The following is a 21,054-nucleotide window of genomic DNA, read 5'->3' as shown; positions in this document are numbered from 1 at the left end:
GATGGCATTTGTGGCATTTACATTTTTAAAGTTGACACTAAAGGGATTCATTGGATGAACTGCCAAAAACAAAGAAAAAGAAACAAAAAAATTCAAGCTCCAAAAATTCAAGATCCAAAAGACGTTGGTAAACAGACAGTCCATTTCTTCATTTATTTGTTCTACAAGTAATTTTTGTTTATTTGAGAACATGACAAGACCAGCCCTACAGACAAGATAGATTAAGCCAACTGCAATTGTTCTCTCTCACCGATTCTATTAGACATATTGAACAAAATTTTTTTAAACTACCTAAGAATTCTTAAAATTAAACACAAGCAGGCAAATTGTGGAGTGGAGTCAAAATTTGGGAAAGACAGCCCCATGAGGGAGAAGAACAGCAGAATTCAGAGTCTAACCAAAATAACATGAACAGTGTCAAGGATACAACCTAAAATCTATAGAATGTGCTGGGAGTGGAACATCCTGAGATGAGAGGGGCACTGGCCAGAACAGACCTGTTTCTGTTCCTGTCCACACTAGAAACAGGATGTCCTTGAACATCTTAGTCCAGTGAGTCATGTGTTGACAGGATGGGTGCTTTCTGCTGTCCCTCAGAAAGTACAAGTGAGGAACTCAATCAAAGATGAGTTTCTACTGGCCGTGGGCAGCTTTCCTGAGTGCTGGGGAACCAGCCGGCAATGAGTTCTAGGCTTCTGTTGTCCCTTGTTGCCTATCTGTCAGTAATACATCCACTTCATGTAACTTGTGTTTGAGTGTCTCCTGTTTCACTGGATTTAGACAAGTTGATCACCAGTGAGTACCCAGAGAGTCTACTCCACAAAATTGGCACAGCAAGCAGGAGTCAATCTGACAGAACCATGGCTTATTGGCGAAGTGGAAAAGGTATAATACCCTACTCAAGGTGGAGACATCAGACTGGGGGTGTAAGGGCTGGACGTGCAGCTAGATGTTTTATAGGGAAGGAGTGATAAGAGGGACATAAGTAAGTCACATATACACAGATATACACACCGAGGATGTAGGTGAGCTGGCTATATGGACTGAGGCAGAGGAAAAAAAATGTGGAAACAGGAGAGCTCAACACTCTTATATGATCACTCAGTCCTGGGGCCAGAAAACTCAGGAAGTTAGCACTCAGTTGCACTGAGGCAACCAAGAGAGAATTAAGAGAGGTCCTCTACAGGCCCTTGAGACATCTGAGAGGGAACTAACATGCGCAATGTGAGCCTTCACAGAGAAGACTCATGAGCCAAAGGATAGACATGGACAGAAGCCAGGGAAGCCTCATGCAAAGTGAGGTGTGTTTGAGATATTCCAATGATGATGTCAAGAATATAATCAGAAATATGGATCTACAGCTGAGAAAAGATTTGTCATCGGTATATCGGAAGTTACTAAAGCCACAGGCATGGATGATATTGTCCAGAGAGAAAAAAATTCCAGATGGGTAGGAAAGAAAACATAGGGTCAAGTTTTGTGGAGCAGGTCGTTCCAGAAGTAAGATTAAGGAAGAACAGAAGCCCTGCAAAATCAAGAAAGATATAGAAGATCTGAACAAAACAATTAACAAACTTAGCCTAACACATAGAAAACTTAAAACAATTCATTATATACTAGACTAATGCTTCTCAAAATTTAATATGGATAAAAATCACCTGATGATTTCATTAAAATGCAGAGTCAGACTCATAGAACTCAGGTGGGATCTGAGATTTTGCTCTCCTACAAAGCTCCCAAGTTGATGTTTCTGGTCCAGACAGCAAGGTACAAGACTGTAAACAAACCTCACCAATTTCTATAAACACGTATCACAGACACCTTCTCTCACCATAGTGAAATTCTGTTAAAAGTTAATAACAAAAAGACAAAAATTTCTTCTTTTTTAGAAAATTTAAAAAACAAATAATTCATGGGTTAGAGATGGTATTATATGAAGCTCACTATAATGAAAGCAGTACAATGTGAAAACATTGGATTGTTTTGGGTGTCACAAAACTGGCATTTTGATGAAAATGTATAGCTTTAAATATTAATATTTTATTTGTGAACCAGTATCCAACTCATGAAAATAAAAGGAACAACAGAGTAAATCCAAGAACATAGAAGGAAACAGAATAAAAATAAGAGTGGAAATTCAATTTCCCCCAAAAAAACTACAATAAAAATAGTATTTTTAATTATCAATAACTCAGAAAATAATAGTTGTTGGAGAGGGTGTGGCGAAAAGGGAACACTCTTACACTGTTGGTGGGAGTGTAAACTAGTGCAACCTCTGTGGAAAGCAGTGTAGCGATTCCTAAAAGCTCTAAACATCAACCTCCTATATGACCCTGCAATCCCCCTACTGGGAATATACCCTGAAGAACTCAAATCACTCTATAAAAAAGATACCTGCACGCGAATGTTTATCGCAGCATTGTTCACAATAGCAAGAACCTGGAAACAACCATGCTGCCCATCAAAAGAGAACCGGATTTAAAAAATGTGGTACTCAGGCTGGAGTGCCATGGCACACTCACGACCACCCAGCCTTGACATGCTGGACTCCAGCATTCCTTTCCACCTCAGCCTTCCAAGTAGACAGAACTACAGGTGCATGCTACCACACCCGGCTAATTTTTGATTTATTGTAGACACGAGGTCTCGCCAAGTTTCCTGGGCTGGTCTCGAACCCGCGGGATCAGGTAATCCACTTGCCTCGGCCTTGAAAAGTGTTGGGATTACAGGCTGAGCCACTGAGTCCAGCCTTCTCCTTGGTTTTGACACTTGCTTGGATTCCTGCTTCCAGTTGCTTCTGACTTCTTGATTTTCACCAACTGGTTTTGCTGTCAGAATGGCTAGTGTCTGGCTGATTTTTCTCTTCAGTCCTGGACCCTGTTTACTGTCCCAAGCTAACTTGGAGATCACTAGCCCTGGCTCTAATCCAGGCTGTGACCACAGCTCCAGAAGAAGGGAGAGGAAGGTGACAGTGAGGAGGCAGAATTTGGACGTATCCAGCTCTGGCCAGGCAGTGCTGCCATCCACAGACTGGAACTGAGTGACAGGCAGAGAGCTGACAGGCAGATTAAAAAAAAAAAATGTGGTACTATATATGATGGAATACTATGCAGCCATAAAAAAGAACAAAATCATGAATTTCGCAGCAACTTGGATGGAGCTAGAGTCTGTAATACTGAGTGACCTCTCACAGAAACAAAGATCTGAGTATCACATATTCTCACTCATATAGTGGACCTTGATCATCCAACGCACTACCATAAGAAAATGACTGACAGTGGTGGGAAACCATGGGGGGGGAATAGGACTAATGGTAGTAAACATCTGTCTGGGGATGGGGAGACACCTGTTATCAACAAGGGGGCCTGAATGAAGCATATTTGTATACCTAACCCTGAACTGTACCCCACAATATCAAAATAAAAAATATTGATTAAAAAAAATATTTTTAGGAGCAAAAACTGTTTTTTTGAAAAAGAAAAAAATCAAAATAGTTACACTTCTCATAAGATTGATTGAATAACAAGAAGCACATGTAAATAATATTCTGAATGGAAAGGAAGTTATAACCACAGGCAAAGCAGAACTAATGTTAAAATAATGATTTCAAAATAGACTAAAAGACATTAAAGAAGTGATACAAGATAATAAAAAACAACACAAATCAGGTTTAGAAAAAAATCATAAAAGAGTTATTAGAACTCAGGAAAGAAATATATATAAAATAAATTCAAAAATGAAGACTAAACTAGGAGGAATTATCAGAAGCAAATCAACACAACAGGTAGTTCCTTAAGCAAATAGAAAGTAAAAAGAAAAAATATTTTAAATCTAAAATAAATAAAAAGAATTCAAGAGAAAGTGACAAATATTAAAGATCAGAAAGAATGGCCAATATATGGATAACAGGAGCTTCTGACGATGAAAACCAAAGGAAGAGAACCAAAAAACTACTAAAAACTGTAATTCAGAAAATTTTCTTGGAATTAAAAAATATTTAAAACTACATATTGAAAGAATATACTATGTTACTGAAATTATAAACCTAGAATAGCCAACACCAAGACAAAGTATAATAAAATTATTTAATTAAAAAAAATTCTTTGAGTAGCTAGGCAAAAAGATCATATGAAAAAAAAATAGATTCTAGTACCATTAGACTTTTCATCAGTCTTGCTTTATGCCAGAAAAAAATGCAACAATGGAGTTTATGATACTCAAGGAAGAAGATGAAAGCAAAAGCATTTTATATCCATTCAAACTGACCTTTAAATACAAAGACAAGAATAAAATTTTTTGTCATTCAGAAATTCAGGCAACTGTTGCCATAAGCACTTTCTGATAAATGTACTAGAGAAAGAATTTAAGATAACCAAAATGACCAGAGAAGCATTTACAGACAAACTAATAGTGAACATCAAACATATATAGTTACTTGTAGATCGGCAAGATTCAGCAAGATTTAAAAGGAAGAAGATATAATACATAATATCTATGTGCTTTAATAATGAAGATATAGTCCAACTATTTTTAAATAGGAAAAGAGTTCCAAATTTAAAAAAAATTCAAAATGGAAGAATAGAAAAAGTGGAGATTATATGCTAAAAACATTTAAAACATAAAAACATTTCAAAAACTTATTTAGTGGATGTAGTACAAAAAACACACAAGAAGTGTATGTGAGAAAATGTAAAAGCTTTATGAAAAGACATTAACAAAGTCCTACATAAATTTTAAAATATAGTAATATGTCCATGCATAGGAAGATTTAGTAACATAAAGATGTTGATCTCTCCAAGTTGCATTTATAGATTAAAGACAAATCCAATGAAAATCCCAGCAAGGGTTTTCATAGAATTTGATAAATCACCAGATATACATAGAAGAGTATAGCACCAAGAATAGTGAGAACATGTCTGAAAAAGAACAGGCAGGGAGACTTATCCTACCTAATATCAAAACTCACTTGTAACTTTAGTTAATTAAGTTAGTGTGATACTAGTAGAGGAATAAACAAACTGAACAGTGGAATTGAGCTTAGAACTCCATTACACTTCCATAATAGTAAAGAGATGGCACACCAAATCATTAGAGAAACAAGAGCTAGTCAATGAAATGGAAAAATGGTTAGCAATCTGAAAAATTCAATATATTCCTACCTCACAATCTGAAAAATTCAGTTATATCCCTACCTCAATATTAAAAAAAAATCCCAGATGGATCTAAGATTTAATTGTCTTTTTAAAAGACTTAAAATTCTTAGTAAAAAATTGTAGGTAACTATCCTTCTGATCTTGGGATAGAAAATAACTTCTTTAGCCTACTGCTTTACTAAACTTTGGTCTAGCCACATGACTCTTTGAGCTATGGTTGCAATGTTTTCCTAGCTTTGGCCTTCTCCCCTACCTTGGGGTGTTGAATCTCTTCTCTCTTTCTTTCAAATTTCTAAATAAACCAAAAAAACAAAAAACAAAAAACCAAGAAATAACTTCTTTAAAATATTTTGATATAATTGTCTATATTAAAATTGAGAACTTTTGTTTTATAGACATAGAAAAGTAAGTGAATAACTAATTGGGAGAAGATATTAGCAGTATAGAAATCAACAACAAAGAATTAGTATCAAGAATACTTAAATATTCTTACCAAAACAAAAGACATAAGCAATGCATAGGAAAATGGGCAAATAGCATGAACAAGCTTTTCATAAAAAACAATACATATGTGGTCATAGCATAGAATGCAATTCAAAGCCAAGGATGTATAGATCAAGATCATCATGAAATACCATTTTACAGCTATTTAATTGCCAAAAATGAAAAATGTGCCAATGCCAAGTTGGAGAGAATATGTGAATCCATGAGGTGGGAATATAATTGATATAACTACTTTGAAAAATAATTTGACCTTATCTCATAAGTTGAACATTCTTCACACATTTTATGCCCTACCTATCCCACTCTTAGGTGTATACTCAAGAAAAACAATTGTAGATGTATACTGGGCACATATAAAAATGCTCATATGAACTTGGTACTCAAGAACAAAAACTTTGATACAACATGCAAATTCATCAAAAGTGACGTATAAATAAAACACTGAATATCTACACAGCAAAATACTGTGCAGCAGTAAAAATGAATAGACTACAGTAACACTCTACAATATGGGCAAATCTTGGAAATTTAATATTATATAAAAATTATTACACATAGCTTGATATCCTTTATATACATTAAAACCAAATAAAATAAAAAACATTATTAGGATTACATAAGAAATGGGAATGCACACACACAATTTAACATGATAATTATCTCAGCAGAATGAGCAGGATAGGGGTTATAGAATGAGATATCAAATAAGCTATTGTTGAGTCCTAGTTTTGAAGGTGGGTACAAAACTCATTGGTGATTATGACATTATCAGAACAGACAAATAATGGGGGATGCATGCATCCATGAGAAGTGTGGCATGAACAATTGGTATAAATTCTAACTTTCACCTAGGCTGTGAAATAGGCAAAGATCACAACACATTTACAGTACTCCATCACACAGCCTGCCAAACAAAGACATGTTAGTGGCCAATGTGGGCTGCAACAACTCCAGTCTCACCTCGATGAGTCAGGTCAAAAAGAATATTGACACTTCTCTTCCTTAAGTAATTAGCAGCTGTGAGTGTGAAGTTATAGAATTCTTGAGAGTCTTGAGTTATTTGCCAATCACATCGGTTTTTGTGTGTACAAAGTTTTTTTTCCCCAGAAAATCTTTAAAAAATAAAACAACAATTATAGGGCTTACACTTTTGTCAAAGCGGATACATCCCTTATTTCTCCGGGTATACTCAGTGACTTTCAAACTATATTTCACACAATAGCATTGATCTATCACCAACAAATACCCATAATCAAATATTGTTTCAAAGAAATTGATATATGTGGTTAAATTCATTAACAATGAATTTCTGACTCCTCCTTGTGGGTGGTCATCCTTTAATTTACTTTGAATATTCTTTAAAAAGTCATAAATTAGTTAGACCCATATTAACACGCAGGACTATTTTTACAACAAGGAATTCCATTAACTATCTTTCTTATAATTTTATGTCAAACATTCCTTTAAAAAGATTCCAAGTAGAAAGCATTCTCATATGAACTTGCTCATATGAACTTGGTACTCAAGAACAAAAACTTTGCTCATATGAACTTGGTACTCAAGAACAAAAATTTCGTGACTTGTGACTGCTTAAAGATTTCCGCTTTAATCTTCCGATTTGATCTTGCTAGGTGGCTTTGAGATATTTGTTCCAATGTTCTGCAACATCTAAGTGTAGATTTTGCTATGTTGTAACAAGCACCTTAAGCAAAGACAAATCTGTCAATAACCCAGAGCTAACTTACGATTCAAATAAGGTGTAGCTTTGGGAAGGTTGCTTAGAAAAACCTAAGGCAGTATCCATCCCAGGATCCCAAGTACAGCTCAAAATCTTGAAGTCCCGGGTTTCACAAGAAAAGTCCTTGGGCTCATCAAGTACTTCTGTCCATACAAGAGAAAACAGACAAAAGACATAGTTAAATCCCTTTATTGAAAGGCATTCCAAATAAGAAGCTCTGTTGGGGTCTGAAGCCACAGAGTTATTCCAAAGGGATTGCTGAGGTGGAAGCCTACACAGCAACAGCACCCTAAAGTCACCTTTCAAGTGCCTCATCACCATGGTCCCCTCTCTTTCCTTCCCTTGTGATTTTCTGAGATATCACAAGGATGTGTGGTCAGTGTTGTACAAGTGGTTGACACCCTGTCCATTTGACAAAGGTTGTATTCCCCGGGCCTGCCATTATTTCATTTCAGGTGCTGTGGCTTACAGAAAGTTTGGGGGGCTTGAGAAAGATAGTCAGATTTTGTGAACCTACTAAACTCAACAGCCAAGAGCTGAGTATTCCAAGGAATAGCAAAGCATCTCTAAGTCTCTGGAGTGACTGCCGCCCTCAGTGGGAACCAAGCATCTCAGAGACTGGACACTTCCTTTGGCAGAAGAAGCAGGGAGGGAAGACATCACAGGTATTGCCCTACTGTGCAGGGGGATGAGAATCTCAAAACAAAACACAGGAGACCACAGGGTGGGCACAAACAGACGTACATAAAACTTAAAATGTTCCCATTCCACTATGTATCTGATAAGCTAATTTGCTACGCAGTTCAGAACAGTAATGGCCTCCATTTGCTGATCTACTGTTCACAGCTATTGTATCAGAGACAGGCACTGCTCATGTGCATCAATCCTTACAATCACCAGCACCATCTTTCATTTCACAGAAGAGGAAACTGACTCAGAAAGTTTGGGAAACTTGGCCAAGATGACACACCCAGCCAGAGAAAGAAGATTCAAACCCAGGTCTTCCAGGCCACTATCCTGGTTAACATTCTGTGATTGTCTGACCTGTAGCCTCTCTCCTCTCTCATGACCCCGTGGTAATTCTAGCATGGCTGAGACAAAGCAGGATATTTTCTCAGTGGTCCAGGTCATGACCTGAACTTTCTCTCCTTTGATTCCATTGATTTCTAGGAATATAACTTTCAGTAAGGACAAGAAAATAACAGGAAATCCTGGAGATATTACTTTAGAATATCACTTTCAGAGTCTCTTCTAGAAGACTTGGGAAACAAAAGAAAATCAAGACCATGAGTAGAAGTATTTACTTGCCTTCTAACAAAGGAGATTCAATCTATTCCTCAGGAAATAAAAAGAAAGAGCCACGGAGAATTTGAGTACTTACTTGAGACAAAGAGAACGATGCCCTTCTTCTGTTTTGGGGGCCCCTCACAAAAGATGGTTGTCCCATGTTTCCTAATGAAAGAAACATTATTCAAGTTGAATGCAAATACATGTGGATCAAGCTGTTCTCCATGAATCTGATTCTCTTCCAAACGACAAGATATGTTATTTTGCGTGTTCCTAGAAATATAACAAATGGTGACATTGGAGCCTTCTTCTACCAGCTTATCTTTAGGGAACATGAGCAGTGTGTCCTGTTCAAGAGACTCTTGTACTGCAAGGAAAAAAAAGGACAACTGAGTTAGAATCTCACCCAAAATTAAACTCAGCCCCCTCCCACCTCACTTTCAGGAGATAATTTTAAGTTTTTCTACCTCCTAAAGAAAATAGCAACCTAGTATTCTCCATCAAACTTCTACCCTTTGGTTCATACAAAACACTCCTTTCCATCATTGCTCCTATTGATAACACTGTTATAGCTGTTACTGCCAAGGATAGAGCCTTACTATTACCACTGCTGATTATTCTGTGATTGCTATTGTTAGCTTATTATAACAGCAGTGGCTGTTCTCCATGGAGTTCTAGATATATGGGAGGTACTGTGCTAATTTTGTATATACATTCATCTCATGTCCTCCTTACTACCTTACCATGATGGGACAGGTAGGACTGAGCCAAAGTGTCTTAAACTTGATGGAGCTTATGTTGAAAAAAAAAAAGTTTCTATTGTTATATTTTAATTCCATTTTTCCATGAACTTTTTGAAATACCCTTGTATCATCTTCTTTTGCTTCTGTCTCTCCTTCTTCAGGATTCATTGAAATATTAAAATCCAAAGGACTCTCCCTTTAAGGAAACTCACTGGCTTCCCATGCCTCCCTCCTGGCACCCTCTCTAACCTCTCCTGCACAGTCAGCCTCCCTGAAGAAGTTGTTGTACATGCTGCTCAGGATTTCCTACGCCTTCAGTTAGCTGAAGTCTGGCTGCTGACCCATTGGGCACTAAAACTGCAGTCATCCATGTGGTGTGGCCTGGACATGGGTTTTGTTTTAAAGGTCATGAGATGATTCTACCGTGTAACTGGTTGACAGTCAGTGCTTTGGGATTGGGAATATTCAGGTTTTCCATTTATTCTTAAATTAGTTTTGAGATTACAGTTTAGAGAATCCTAGCATATTTTATCAAATTTGTTTATAATGTAGTTCTTTCTTTCTCTCTATCTTTTTAATACCTATTTTTTTCTGTACACGTGTCCCTGTTTTCAGTAGCAGGATGTAATGGTTAAGCACAAGGCCTCTAGAGTCAGAATGCTCAGGTTGGAATTCTCACTTTACCACTTATGTCTTGATGACCTTGCATGGGTTCTTTAACCTCTCAGTACCTCAGTTTCCTCATCTATGAAGTAGTGATAAGAATAATGCATATTCCACAGATATGAGAACTAAGTTAATAGGTAGTGCTTAAATCAGTGACTAGAATGTAGCTTTAATTCTATTATTATTTCATTATTATTATTAGCTTAACTGGAACATAAGAAACTATGACAAACCCACTCTAAATTTTAATAACAATAAAATTAAATAATCAATATTAAGGGATATTTAAAAGATATTTATCTGCAATCTCATCATTTTTTCCATATTTCCCCTTTTTTCTAGATTAGAATTGGGTCAACGTGCTATCCCAAAACACAACCATCTGTTTTTGTAAATAAAGTTTCAACAGCACAGCACTCTCATTCATTTACACACTATCTATGGCTACTTTCACACTATAGTGGCAGAGTTGAATAGTCACAACAGGGACTATATGGTCTGAAAGTCTAAAATATTTCCTATCTGGCCTTTAACAGAGAAAGTTCCCAACCTCCACTCTAGATGCATATACATTTTGTGTTGCTCTAATAAAAACATATGTGCAATATATATCCTGCTTTGTTCGCTTAGCATTCTATAATACACATATTTTACACACTTGGAAAACAAATACAAAATTGTCTGAATTTGTACACTTGGCTCAATGAGTAAGTCCAGAAGCAAAACTTTAGACATCTTTCTCTGGTGCCAAATTTCATACTTGTGCTCTTAGTTCCTATAGCAGCTAAAGGAAAATAATGTTGTTGTGTACTTAGGACTTCTCTAAAGGGATTTCCACTATTTGACTATTGATCCCTGATAATATAAGATATTAAATCTTTTCACTCTTGTAACCACCTTGCTTCTTACCATTGACTTCCTTCCATGAGCTCCAGTTGCTCCAGAAATTCAGCTCAGAAAAGTTGGCATCGTCCACTAGACTCTTCATCCTTACAAAGTGTGTCGCACACTCCAAAGGGAGATCAGATTCCCAGCTCCAATGCAGAACCTGCTTCCACTTCACAGTGGTGTTATAATTCTCCTAAAAACAAAGGGAAACATTTGGAAACAGATAGTCATCCTTTCATGGAAAATAGCTTGACTTGACCTATCCCAAAGCACAACCTAAGACCCCCTTGTAAGTTCACAGCATGTTCAAATGCAGTCCACTTCTATCTAGTCAATTCCCCTTGCTCTGGTGTCTCAGCAATGAGCCAGCCAGTACCCTTTGCCTTTTGAAAACTTAGCTCCCCATCCTTGTGGCCTCTAATTCCAGGGGCCTCACATACCCTCTAATTCCAGGGGCCTCATGTGGAGCAAATAGGAGAGAAAACAGAAACTACTCAAAGTCTTGGGGGAACAGATCAGACAGAAGGTGTTCACAGTGCTGGTCACAGAGAATCTGCTAAGAAATTCTTGAAAACTAGAGAATTGAGTAATTTTTTAAAAAAAAGATGGATTTAAAAGTGTATATCCAGATTTTTATCCAGATTTGGATCAGGTTGGCCAAATCTCAGTAGAGAGGGCAGTCCTTCATGGCACCCTGGGAGTTCCACTATCTCCCAGAAGTCAAGAGATGGCTGTCCATGTCTTCCTTGTTTTTCTGTCTCTTGTTTCATGTCTGGTGGCCACATGAACCACATCCCCTCCTTCGAGCTCCATCTGTTAGAATCCTAAGCTTTGAAGATGTCAATCATATAGAACATTTTACACTATTCTGTGGGAAGCTTGCCCAAGTTGAACTGCAGCTTGGTCTTTTGGCACAGCCCTTTGCCTTAATCTTTCTGAGATGCTGGCAATCCCATTCTCAAATTCCATAGGCTTCAACGGCTCCTTTACATCTTACCTTGCCATGTAAGACCCTCTATAATCTTGCTCCAACCTACCAGTCCCTTGCAGGAAACTAGCATACATAGGGCCTACCCTACACTTTTGGAATATGCTTTATGCTCTTATGCCTCAGTGTTTGCTCATGGGGTGTCCCTGGGTTGTTGTCCCCTACCCCCTCAGCAGTGGGATTTGTCCCATTCTTCAAGCCCAGGTCATACTTCATCTCCTTCAGAAAGTTTTTCTTGTTCTTTCCTCTGAATTCCTCCCATCTCAACCTCCCCTGTAGCACTCCTGTGGCTAGTAGTTGGTATGTCATCTGTGACTAGAGCATGGCCCCAGGAAGCAGGGTCTGTGCTTTTTTTCTCGGTGTCCCCCAAAGCTCCTGGCACACTTTCTCCTCAGTGTGCCTCCTCCTGGACTACTGATCCCCCCCTGCCCACAGCTGCAAAGTGGAGACAACAAGTACCTTGCACTCCCTGCGGGAAACTGAATGAGTATTATGCATCCATGATTCTAAGGGCAAACGATAAGTCCTCAGTGAAGGGATGGGATAACTCACATGTCACACACTGCTTGGAGTTAGCAACTTGGAGGCCTTCCATTTATGTCTATTCCCTGTCCAAATCGCTAAATTGAAACAGTGCCCCTGGCAGAACTAAACACAGTCTTGGCATGAGAACACCCTAGTCTACCCAGGCAGCATTTAACGGTGCACCTCCTTTTTCACTCTATGCAGAATTGTGCTTTTTAAAATATTTACATTTTATTTCAGTTTACCACATTATTTTATTTCTAGATCACAAAACAATCTTTTTTCTTTTAAGTATATTTTAGTTTCTTTAAATTTTGTTTTAAAGACGTAGGGTACAATTCAGGATTACACACGTTAAGTAGTAATCGTACAGGTGAAGTCTGGGCCTCCCAGTGATCCTCTGATCCATGAAACTTTCACTATTTAACATGAACAATCTCAAGTATATTTTGCATGAATTTTTTTTTAAATTTAAAGCAAACATCCCCTCTGACACACAGAAGGAACTATATCTATAATGGTGACTTCCCTATAATGTCTACAAGTCACAGACTGAATTTAACCTCCCACATCTTCCTCAAACGCAGCCACTTCTTTCACCCCCATCTCTGCCCTGGCCCAGTCCCACAGCTGGCTTCTCACTGGCCACCCCTTACCTTCCCCAGTTCCCCCATGGAGTGAACTTGTTAAAAACTTCAAATCAGATCTTGCCACTTCCCATGTTCTTAATGCTCTCAAGATTAAAAACCAAAGCCTGAGCTCGTTCCCCATGGACCTGTGTGGCCTGGCCCATGCCCCTGTCCCCATGTGCTTGGGGCTCTAGCACAGCAGTATGCTGTTCAGTCCTGGAAGCACCCCAGACCCTTACCTCAGGGCCTCAGCTCACACCTTTTGCACCTGCCCAGAGCGCTTTTTCCACCCTCTTTGCTAAACTAACTTCAATCCTCTTGATATTTTGTCTCAAGCAGCCCTTTGTACTGTTGTGGGAGAAGGTCATGCTTAACCTCAACCCCAACCCCACAGCACCTCGGCAGTGACCTGAGCACACATCCATATTTAGAATCCTCTGCTGGTAAGTTTCTCTCCTCACTCTTGCCAGCAGGCTCAGCACTGATACCCCCGTGCCTGGCACAATGCCTGACCTGGGCCCATAATCTAAACTCTGAGTTGAATGATTTAAGCACTGTATTTGTTTGTTTGTTTGTTTGTTTGTTTTTGAGTTGGAGTCTCACTCGGTTACCCAGACTGGAGTGCAGTGGCCGCTCCTGGCCACCGCAGCCTCGACCTGCTGGGCTCCGGCGATCCTTCCGCCTCAGCCTTCCAAGTAGCTGGAATTACAGGCATGCGCTACCACGCCCGGCTGGTTTTTTGATTTATTGTAGAGATGAGGTCTCGCTGCCCAGGCGGGTCTCAAACCCGCAGGCTCAGGCAATCCACTCACCTCAGCCTCCCAAAGGCGCGGGATTACAGGCTGAGCCACTGAGCCCGGCTTAATTACTTTATTAATATGTGATGGGCACTATTTCCCCCAACACTATTTGTGTAGATTCCATCTAACTCCAACTTGGCTTTGTAGTCGTTATAGCCTTGGCAATGAAGGAGATAAAACTTACCATGACTACATCAATTCAGTGATTTTTTTTTCTTTAAATGTGATGAATTGTCCTTCATTTTCGCTCACTGAATGTTATTTTCATTCACTGAAGCGAGTTTAATTTGACCCTTGTAGCCATCAGTAAGTCACAAGAAATTGACACATACATTTACACAAAAGTCTACCTGACGTTCCTGATTTTTTACTAAGGTGTGGGTTCTATCCCTAAATTGATTCCTGCTCCCGGGCTCCTTCCAGGCTTGAGCTGTTACTCGTCTCTGCCTTCCCCTGTTATTGACAAAATCATAAAGCAAATGGCTGGAAGGGAAAAGCAGAACATTGACCCAGGGCAGGACTGTGTATTTCGGCTGCCAGCAGTGTTCTGAGTGGTCAGTGCCATCCAGGAGATGGCTTGCTGCCCCTGGTCCAGCTGCAAGCACCTAACCAAGGTGATTGTCCTTCAGCTTGTTTGGGTTCTGAGACACTGAGTCTAGAAGTTGCCCACTCTGTACGAGTGAGGGTGCCCTGTCAGCCTTGCGTTCTAGGATGTTGCTCCGTGAAAGGGAGATTTTTGTCCAGACAGAAGTGGCATCCTCCTCCTCAACTGGAGGAGAATTTTATGTCACTCTTCAACTTCAGACATGAGAGATACAGACAAAGGCCTCTCACAGCATCAGCAGCATTGTGGGGCATGTGTCTACTGACCCTCCATATGACTGTCACCCCTGTCTGGGCATGGAGGTGAAGGATGACACTGCCCTTCCTCTGTCACTTGGAGTAGCACAGCAAGACTCTCTGTGCTTTCTTCTCTATTGTAGTCATGCTGGGTTGGGCGTTGTGAACATAATACAATAGACAAGACAAAACTCTACCCTATGGATCTCGAGTAAGTTACAGAAGCAAGCCTCACAAGCCACTTTTCCTTGCAAAGAAGATGATTGCATGAATATGAAAACAGATATGAACTGCTTTTCAAAAAATATAGGATAAGATCCACTTAGACTATGGCTAGCATTATTTTCTCTCATATAATAACATGTATGAACTATCTTTTAGAAAAATACAGAATAGGATCCACTTGGTCTATGGCTATTGTTACTTTCTTTTCTTTTTCTCTCCTTTTGAGTTGGAGCTACCCATCACAGCAGGGCTCAGGTGATCCTTCCACCTTAGCCTTCCAAGTAGCTGGAACGACAGTCATGCGCCACCATGCCCAGCTAATTTTTTGATTTATTGTAGAGACGAGGTCTCACCAAGTTGCCCAGGCTGGTCTTGAACCTCTGGGCTCAGGCAATCCTCTCATCTCTGCTTCCCAAAGTGCTGGGGTTACAGGTTTGAGTCACCATACCTGGCCAACGATACTTTCTCCGTAGACCAAGTCGATGCCATTTTATATTTTTCCGAAAGACAGATAAAAAATATCTTTCAGAAAAAATATAGAATGGGATCCACTTGGTCTATGGTAAATGTTATTTTTGTTAATGGCATTAACTACTACTTCTACAATTCTTCCAGCATTCCCGCCACCCCCAATTTCTTTTTCTTGGTTAGTTCTTAGCCTCAACATAACCTTTGCTCAAATGCTTTTACTGATCCCAAATCATCAATGAGTGTATCCAGTAAAAATACAAAAATCAGACTTGCTAGGAAGTTGTGCTAATGGTGGGAAGTAAGCAGTGACACACAAACATCCCTATGGTTGAAAATCAGCACGCTAAACAATTCTCAATGTGGAAAACTGTCCTTTGAGGGATGGAATTACAGACTCAGTATGAATCCTAAATGAGCCAAACTTTCATTGCTCAGATCTCAAATGCTATAATGGATGTGGAAAGTTACTGAAGTCTTTAAGAACAGAGGCCCTCACTCTTTACTAAAGGACCTAATCATCCTGGATCCCTGCACCCACCACCTGAGAGAAGAGTGGACCCACCAGAGCTCATAGAGAGCCTGAGTACAGTCCTGTGCTCCCTCACCTCTAGGCCAATCCTCAGGTCCCTTCCATGAGAAAACATGCCACTATCCTTAAATACCCCATGATAATAATACCAGAACACTATGCATTTATAGAATATTAGGGCTATCAGATGAGCAATGATCATCAAAGGAGCCACCAGTATATCCCAATGCACTAGGTGGGGAAGCATTGGGCAGCACAAACACAACCATCATTTGAGCCAATACAAGTGAAAAAATCTACCCTCAAATAATACAAAGACAAAAATAACATGAATTTAAGGATTTTCTTAATTTAATTTGTTGTAGAAAAAGTCACATATGAGACAAAAAAGGACACAGTAAGTTGCTCTCCAATGTGGCCCCTGGAGAACCTCAACTAACTACAATGTGAAACACTAGTACTTTTGCATTTCAGCATGGTATAAGCAAAGAAACTGACGGGAAGCCACAATGGCAGAAAAATGTCACCAAACTAATACACCTTATTTGGGAGAACATCTGATGGACAGAGAAGAAAGAAGTAAGAGGAATGAAATAGTTGATCTGCATGGGTCTTTGGAATTCAGTGCTCACAAGGATGAATAGCCCTCTCAAAGGACAGAGCAGAACAGAGAAAATAGTATATAGTCTTAATATATCCCATTTTACCTACCAAATCACAGTTGTCATATTACTTTATCCTGAATCCTCTTAACTGAAAACACAGAAATGTAATTGTTTAGAAAAACTGTTTTGAATGGCCAACGTGTTTCCATAATGAGATTTGTTTGAGATGTTATAAAGGACAAATCACGGCATCAGAAAAAGTTTTTACAATACTAAGCCAAAAAAAAATAATACTTACCACCCGGATGACATTGGATGTTTTAATTCTACTGATCTGTATCTGAAATACCATTTTTAATTCCTGATGATAAGGAATGTTGCGGACAGTCCATTGCAAATGCAAACATTGATGTGTAGAATTGGCAGAAACTTTAAGTGATTCAGGAGTCAATGGTAAGGGTTTAGCCAAAGCTGTAAAGACCAAAATGTGGTATGAAATAACATTTAATAGATATTTAAACTGTTAAATGTCATTATGCTTAGCTTTTCATATTTCTAGAATTTTAAAAAAAGAAAGTTTCCAGCCATTGCCTTGCTAGAGTCTGATGTGACCAAGTGCTCTTTAAGCTATGGCTATTGCCATGCTTCCTGACTTTGGCCCCCTTCCTTGCCTTGGGGAGGTAAATCTCCTCTTTCTTTCTCTCTATTTCTCTCTAATTTACTTTTAAATATTGCACAAGAGTAAACCTCTACCTTGCTTTAAAAAAATGAAAGTTTCCTTTTTGAAAGTCAATATTTCATAGTGTATTTTAAAAACTACAAAGTGAGATATGCTATCTTTAGACATGATCATTTGTATCTCAGTATAGTGAACTTGAAACACCTCTAGCAAGAACTTACCGAACACTTTGAATGAGTCCAGCAACATACTAGGCATTTAGTGTGAAACAAAATAATTGCTCCTAGCTCAAAGAAGGAACCTAGTTGGAGAGACATGATTAACTCATATGGAATAATTAGAGATTGCAAGTTTAGAGTAGTTAGTGGTGTGATGGAGTCTATAAAAGAATAGGAATTCAAACAGGAAACAGATTTGCTGGGGTTAGTGGCCTTAGGAAGCAGTCTTGTATCTGGTATCTCTTAGGCTGACTGTCTAGACCATCACTAGCGCCGCTGCCGATGACCTGCACACAGAGGTTCAAGCAGACACATCTGCCACAAGAGACAGGATGGGCCGTGGCCGAGTTAAGTAATTGCTGATTTTTAGAAAAGAACAAATCATGACTTTCCACTTAGGAGGAGGAAAGCACCATATAAATTGAAAATGAATTGTGCATTGCTGATTCAACTATTTCAGTTGTTGGATTGAGGAGGTCTGAAGTAAACCAAGAGTGCTACAAGCTATTGAAAAGATAAAGATTGCATTGATAATGCCAGCTGTTATCTGATGGCCCATGGTATAATAGATATTATCTTCTAAGCACCCATATTTTTACTTCCATGGGGATTTCCCCTAATCATCTGAAACCCTCTGGCACTAAATCTATGGCAAGAGAGTATTTTTTTTTTTTTTTGACAACAAAAATGGGAGCAAAATTTTCTCCAAATTGCCATTATGCACGTTATTTTTCTCATGAAAGTAAAAATAGTAACAGTAATACTGTTTACCAAGTACAGTGCTGGGGCTTTACTTATGTTGTCTCATGCAATGCTTACTATAAAACTGTAACATAGATTTTTTTTTGAGTCAGCGTCTCACTCTGTCACCCAGGCTGGAGTGCAGTGACATGATCACGGCTCACCACAGCCTCAACCTCCTGAGCTCAGGAGATCCTTCTGCCTCAGCCTCCTGAGTAGCTGGGACTTTAGGCACACACCACCAAGCCAGCTAATTCTTTGATTTTTTTGTACAGATGGAGTCTCACTATGTTGATGAGTATTGTCTCAAATTCCTGGGCTCAAGCAATTCTCCCACTTCAGCCTCCCAAAGTGTTGGGATTAGGCATGAGCCACCATGCCTGGCCAGAAATTTTTTATAGTAAAGAAAACTGAAGTGGAATGAGGTAGTAAACAACTTACACAAAGCTGTGAAGGATATAAGTAAGGACCTCTCGAATACCAAAATCTGTGCTCCCCTTTACTGTGCTGTCCTCTAACTGTTAAGACAAGAGCATTGGCCCAATCAAAAGCCCCATGGAATGGAATGAGAGTAAGCTGCCTGGCTCCAACAATGTCCTGCCAAGCTCAAGGACACAAATGATAGAACAAGGCTCTGGATAGAGCCAGGTAAGCTGAGGAGTATCCCTGGTGGGTACAAGACAAGAATAAGATTCTTCATGTGATTGGTCCACACGGTAGAAAGCTTCAGATCCAAATAAGGCATTAATCTCAGAATCTGGAAGAAAATCTAAAAAAATTCATTCTATGGAAGCGAAATTAACAACAATAATCATAAAATGAAAGACATCAACCATCAATAGCTACCTTTCTAGAAAGTTACCTATCCCTTGTGACATTTTGTGAATGTGATACTAGGAGGGCTAGGGTAATAACTAAAATCTCTATGTAGATTCCATGACCTTGAATTTGACAGTGGGCCCTTAAGTATGGCACCAAAAGTACAAGCAACAAAAGAAAAAAAATATAAATTGAACTTCATCAAAATTAAAAACTTTTATGCATCACAGTACATTATCAAAAAAGTGAAATGACAACTTCCAGAATGGGAGAAAAATATTTGCAAATCCTTTAACTGACAAAGTTCTATTATCCAGAAGGAATATTACTCAGCCATAAGGAATGGAATATTGATACATGCTAAAAATGGGATGAACACCAAAAACATTATGCTAAGTAAAAGATGTCAGATACAAAAGGTTATGTATTATATAATTCCATTTGTATGAAATATCCAGAATATATCAGTCCATAGAGACAGAAAGCAGATTGGTGGTTCCCAGGGGCTGGAGGAGAAGGAATTCTAGAGTAGCTGCATTAGGGGTCTAGTTTTGAGGTGGTGAAAGTGTTTTAGAAGTAGATGAAGGTGGTGGGTGCACAGCATTGTGAATGTACTAAATGTTATTGATTTGCTCATTTTAACCATAACATGATTAATTTATGTTATGTAAATTTCACCTCAATAAAAATTTTTTAATAACCTGATAAAAAAATGTTCAAATAACATAGAAACTGGGTTCTCATAATCCTACCAACTCTACTTTCACTCCATATGCCTTTTTTTATTTTTGTTTTTTTGATTGTGGGGGTCTCACTCTGTTGCCCAGGCTGAAGTACAGTGGCATGCTCATGGCCACCCCAGTGTCGACCTGCTGGGCTCAGGCAATCCTTCCATACTCCATATGCTTTTCTTGAATTTTTCTATACACTTAAAAAAAATATATTGGTCACATGCAGTGGCTCAAACCTGTAATCCCAGCACTTTGGGAGGCCGAAGTTCAAGAATTCATGAGGATGTGGAGGTTCAAGACAAGCCTGGGCAACTTGGCAAGACCTCATCTCTACAATAAATTAAAATATTAGCCAGACGTGGTGGTGTTTGCCTGTAGTTCCAGCTACTTGGAAGGCTGAGGTGGAAGGATCACCAGACTCCAGCAGGTCGAGGGTGCAGTGGCCGTGAGCAGTGTGCCACTGCACTCCAGCCTGGATGACAGAGTGAGACTCCGAGTCAAAACAAACAAACAAACAAACAAAATATTGCACTATATCCCATTTTATGTTTTATTTATTTTTACTGGTTTTTAGATTAAGAAAGATAGTTTACTTAAAAAGTAGATTAGAGAGAGAGGGTGAATCCACCCCTCCAAAACTGGAGAGAGGGCCAGAACTTAAAGAAAGTAATGGCCCCATTTTATGTTTTAAAAAGTATTTGTTATTATTCCTGTTATTTTAAAAAACTTATTAAGGGAAGTAAAACTAAAATGTTAATTTTTATTATGTTTTTATTAGTCATTAATTCTGGATGGTAAGGTTGAGTGATTTTAATTTTCTTCTTTATATTTTTCTGTATTCATTTCAGGATCACATAAGTTATATTTTAAAAGAATTACTCCTTTAATATATCTGGCTCACTCCACTCAAGTAATACTTTAGAATGAATAGCTCCTCAATGGCTTTTCTAAGTCTTTGTTTGGAGCACTGGTCACAGCATGCTGTAAAAGTCTAAGAGACTAAGTATTAGCTCTGGAACCAAGACTCAGAACATGCTTGATGACTGAGTCAACTACCAGTCTAAACTTTATTTCCAGAAACTCTAGAAAGCTACCATATATTACTTGAGACAAAAGGAGAACACTTTATATCAACATATGTTATCAGTGAGTGTTGAATGGCTCAGATGCTCAAGTGACATCAGTCAGAAATAATCTAGTCAAAAGCAAACCAGAGTTTCCTTGAGAACTCGTGGAAAATACCAAAGTCAAGTCATCATTTTTCAGATGAGGAAA

The 21,054-nt window shown here is 38.7% G+C and overlaps 1 protein-coding gene across 1 annotated transcript in view; it reads right to left on the bottom strand.

Annotated features, from left to right (window-relative positions):
* Nucleotides 1-6,444: 6,444 nt before the first annotated feature.
* Nucleotides 6,445-21,054, bottom strand: part of OSMR (oncostatin M receptor) — a 43,072-nt gene continuing 28,462 nt past the window's right edge. The window contains exons 3-7 of the mRNA XM_008066518.2: nucleotides 16,890-17,062; nucleotides 11,001-11,172; nucleotides 8,777-9,049; nucleotides 7,403-7,538; nucleotides 6,445-6,769 (exon numbers count right to left, since the gene is read on the bottom strand). Coding sequence (XP_008064709.1) covers nucleotides 6,580-6,769; nucleotides 7,403-7,538; nucleotides 8,777-9,049; nucleotides 11,001-11,172; nucleotides 16,890-17,062 — 944 coding nt within the window. The 3' untranslated portion in view covers nucleotides 6,445-6,579. The remainder of the gene's footprint in view (nucleotides 6,770-7,402; nucleotides 7,539-8,776; nucleotides 9,050-11,000; nucleotides 11,173-16,889; nucleotides 17,063-21,054) is intronic.

The sequence above is a fragment of the Carlito syrichta genome, unplaced genomic scaffold (genome assembly GCF_000164805.1).
Source record: "Carlito syrichta isolate Samal-C Ts95f unplaced genomic scaffold, Tarsius_syrichta-2.0.1 Scaffold308993, whole genome shotgun sequence".
Lineage (NCBI taxonomy): Eukaryota > Metazoa > Chordata > Mammalia > Primates > Tarsiidae > Carlito > Carlito syrichta.
The sequence above is the reverse complement of the archived record's forward strand: the minus strand, read 5'-3'. Positions and strand labels throughout refer to the sequence as shown.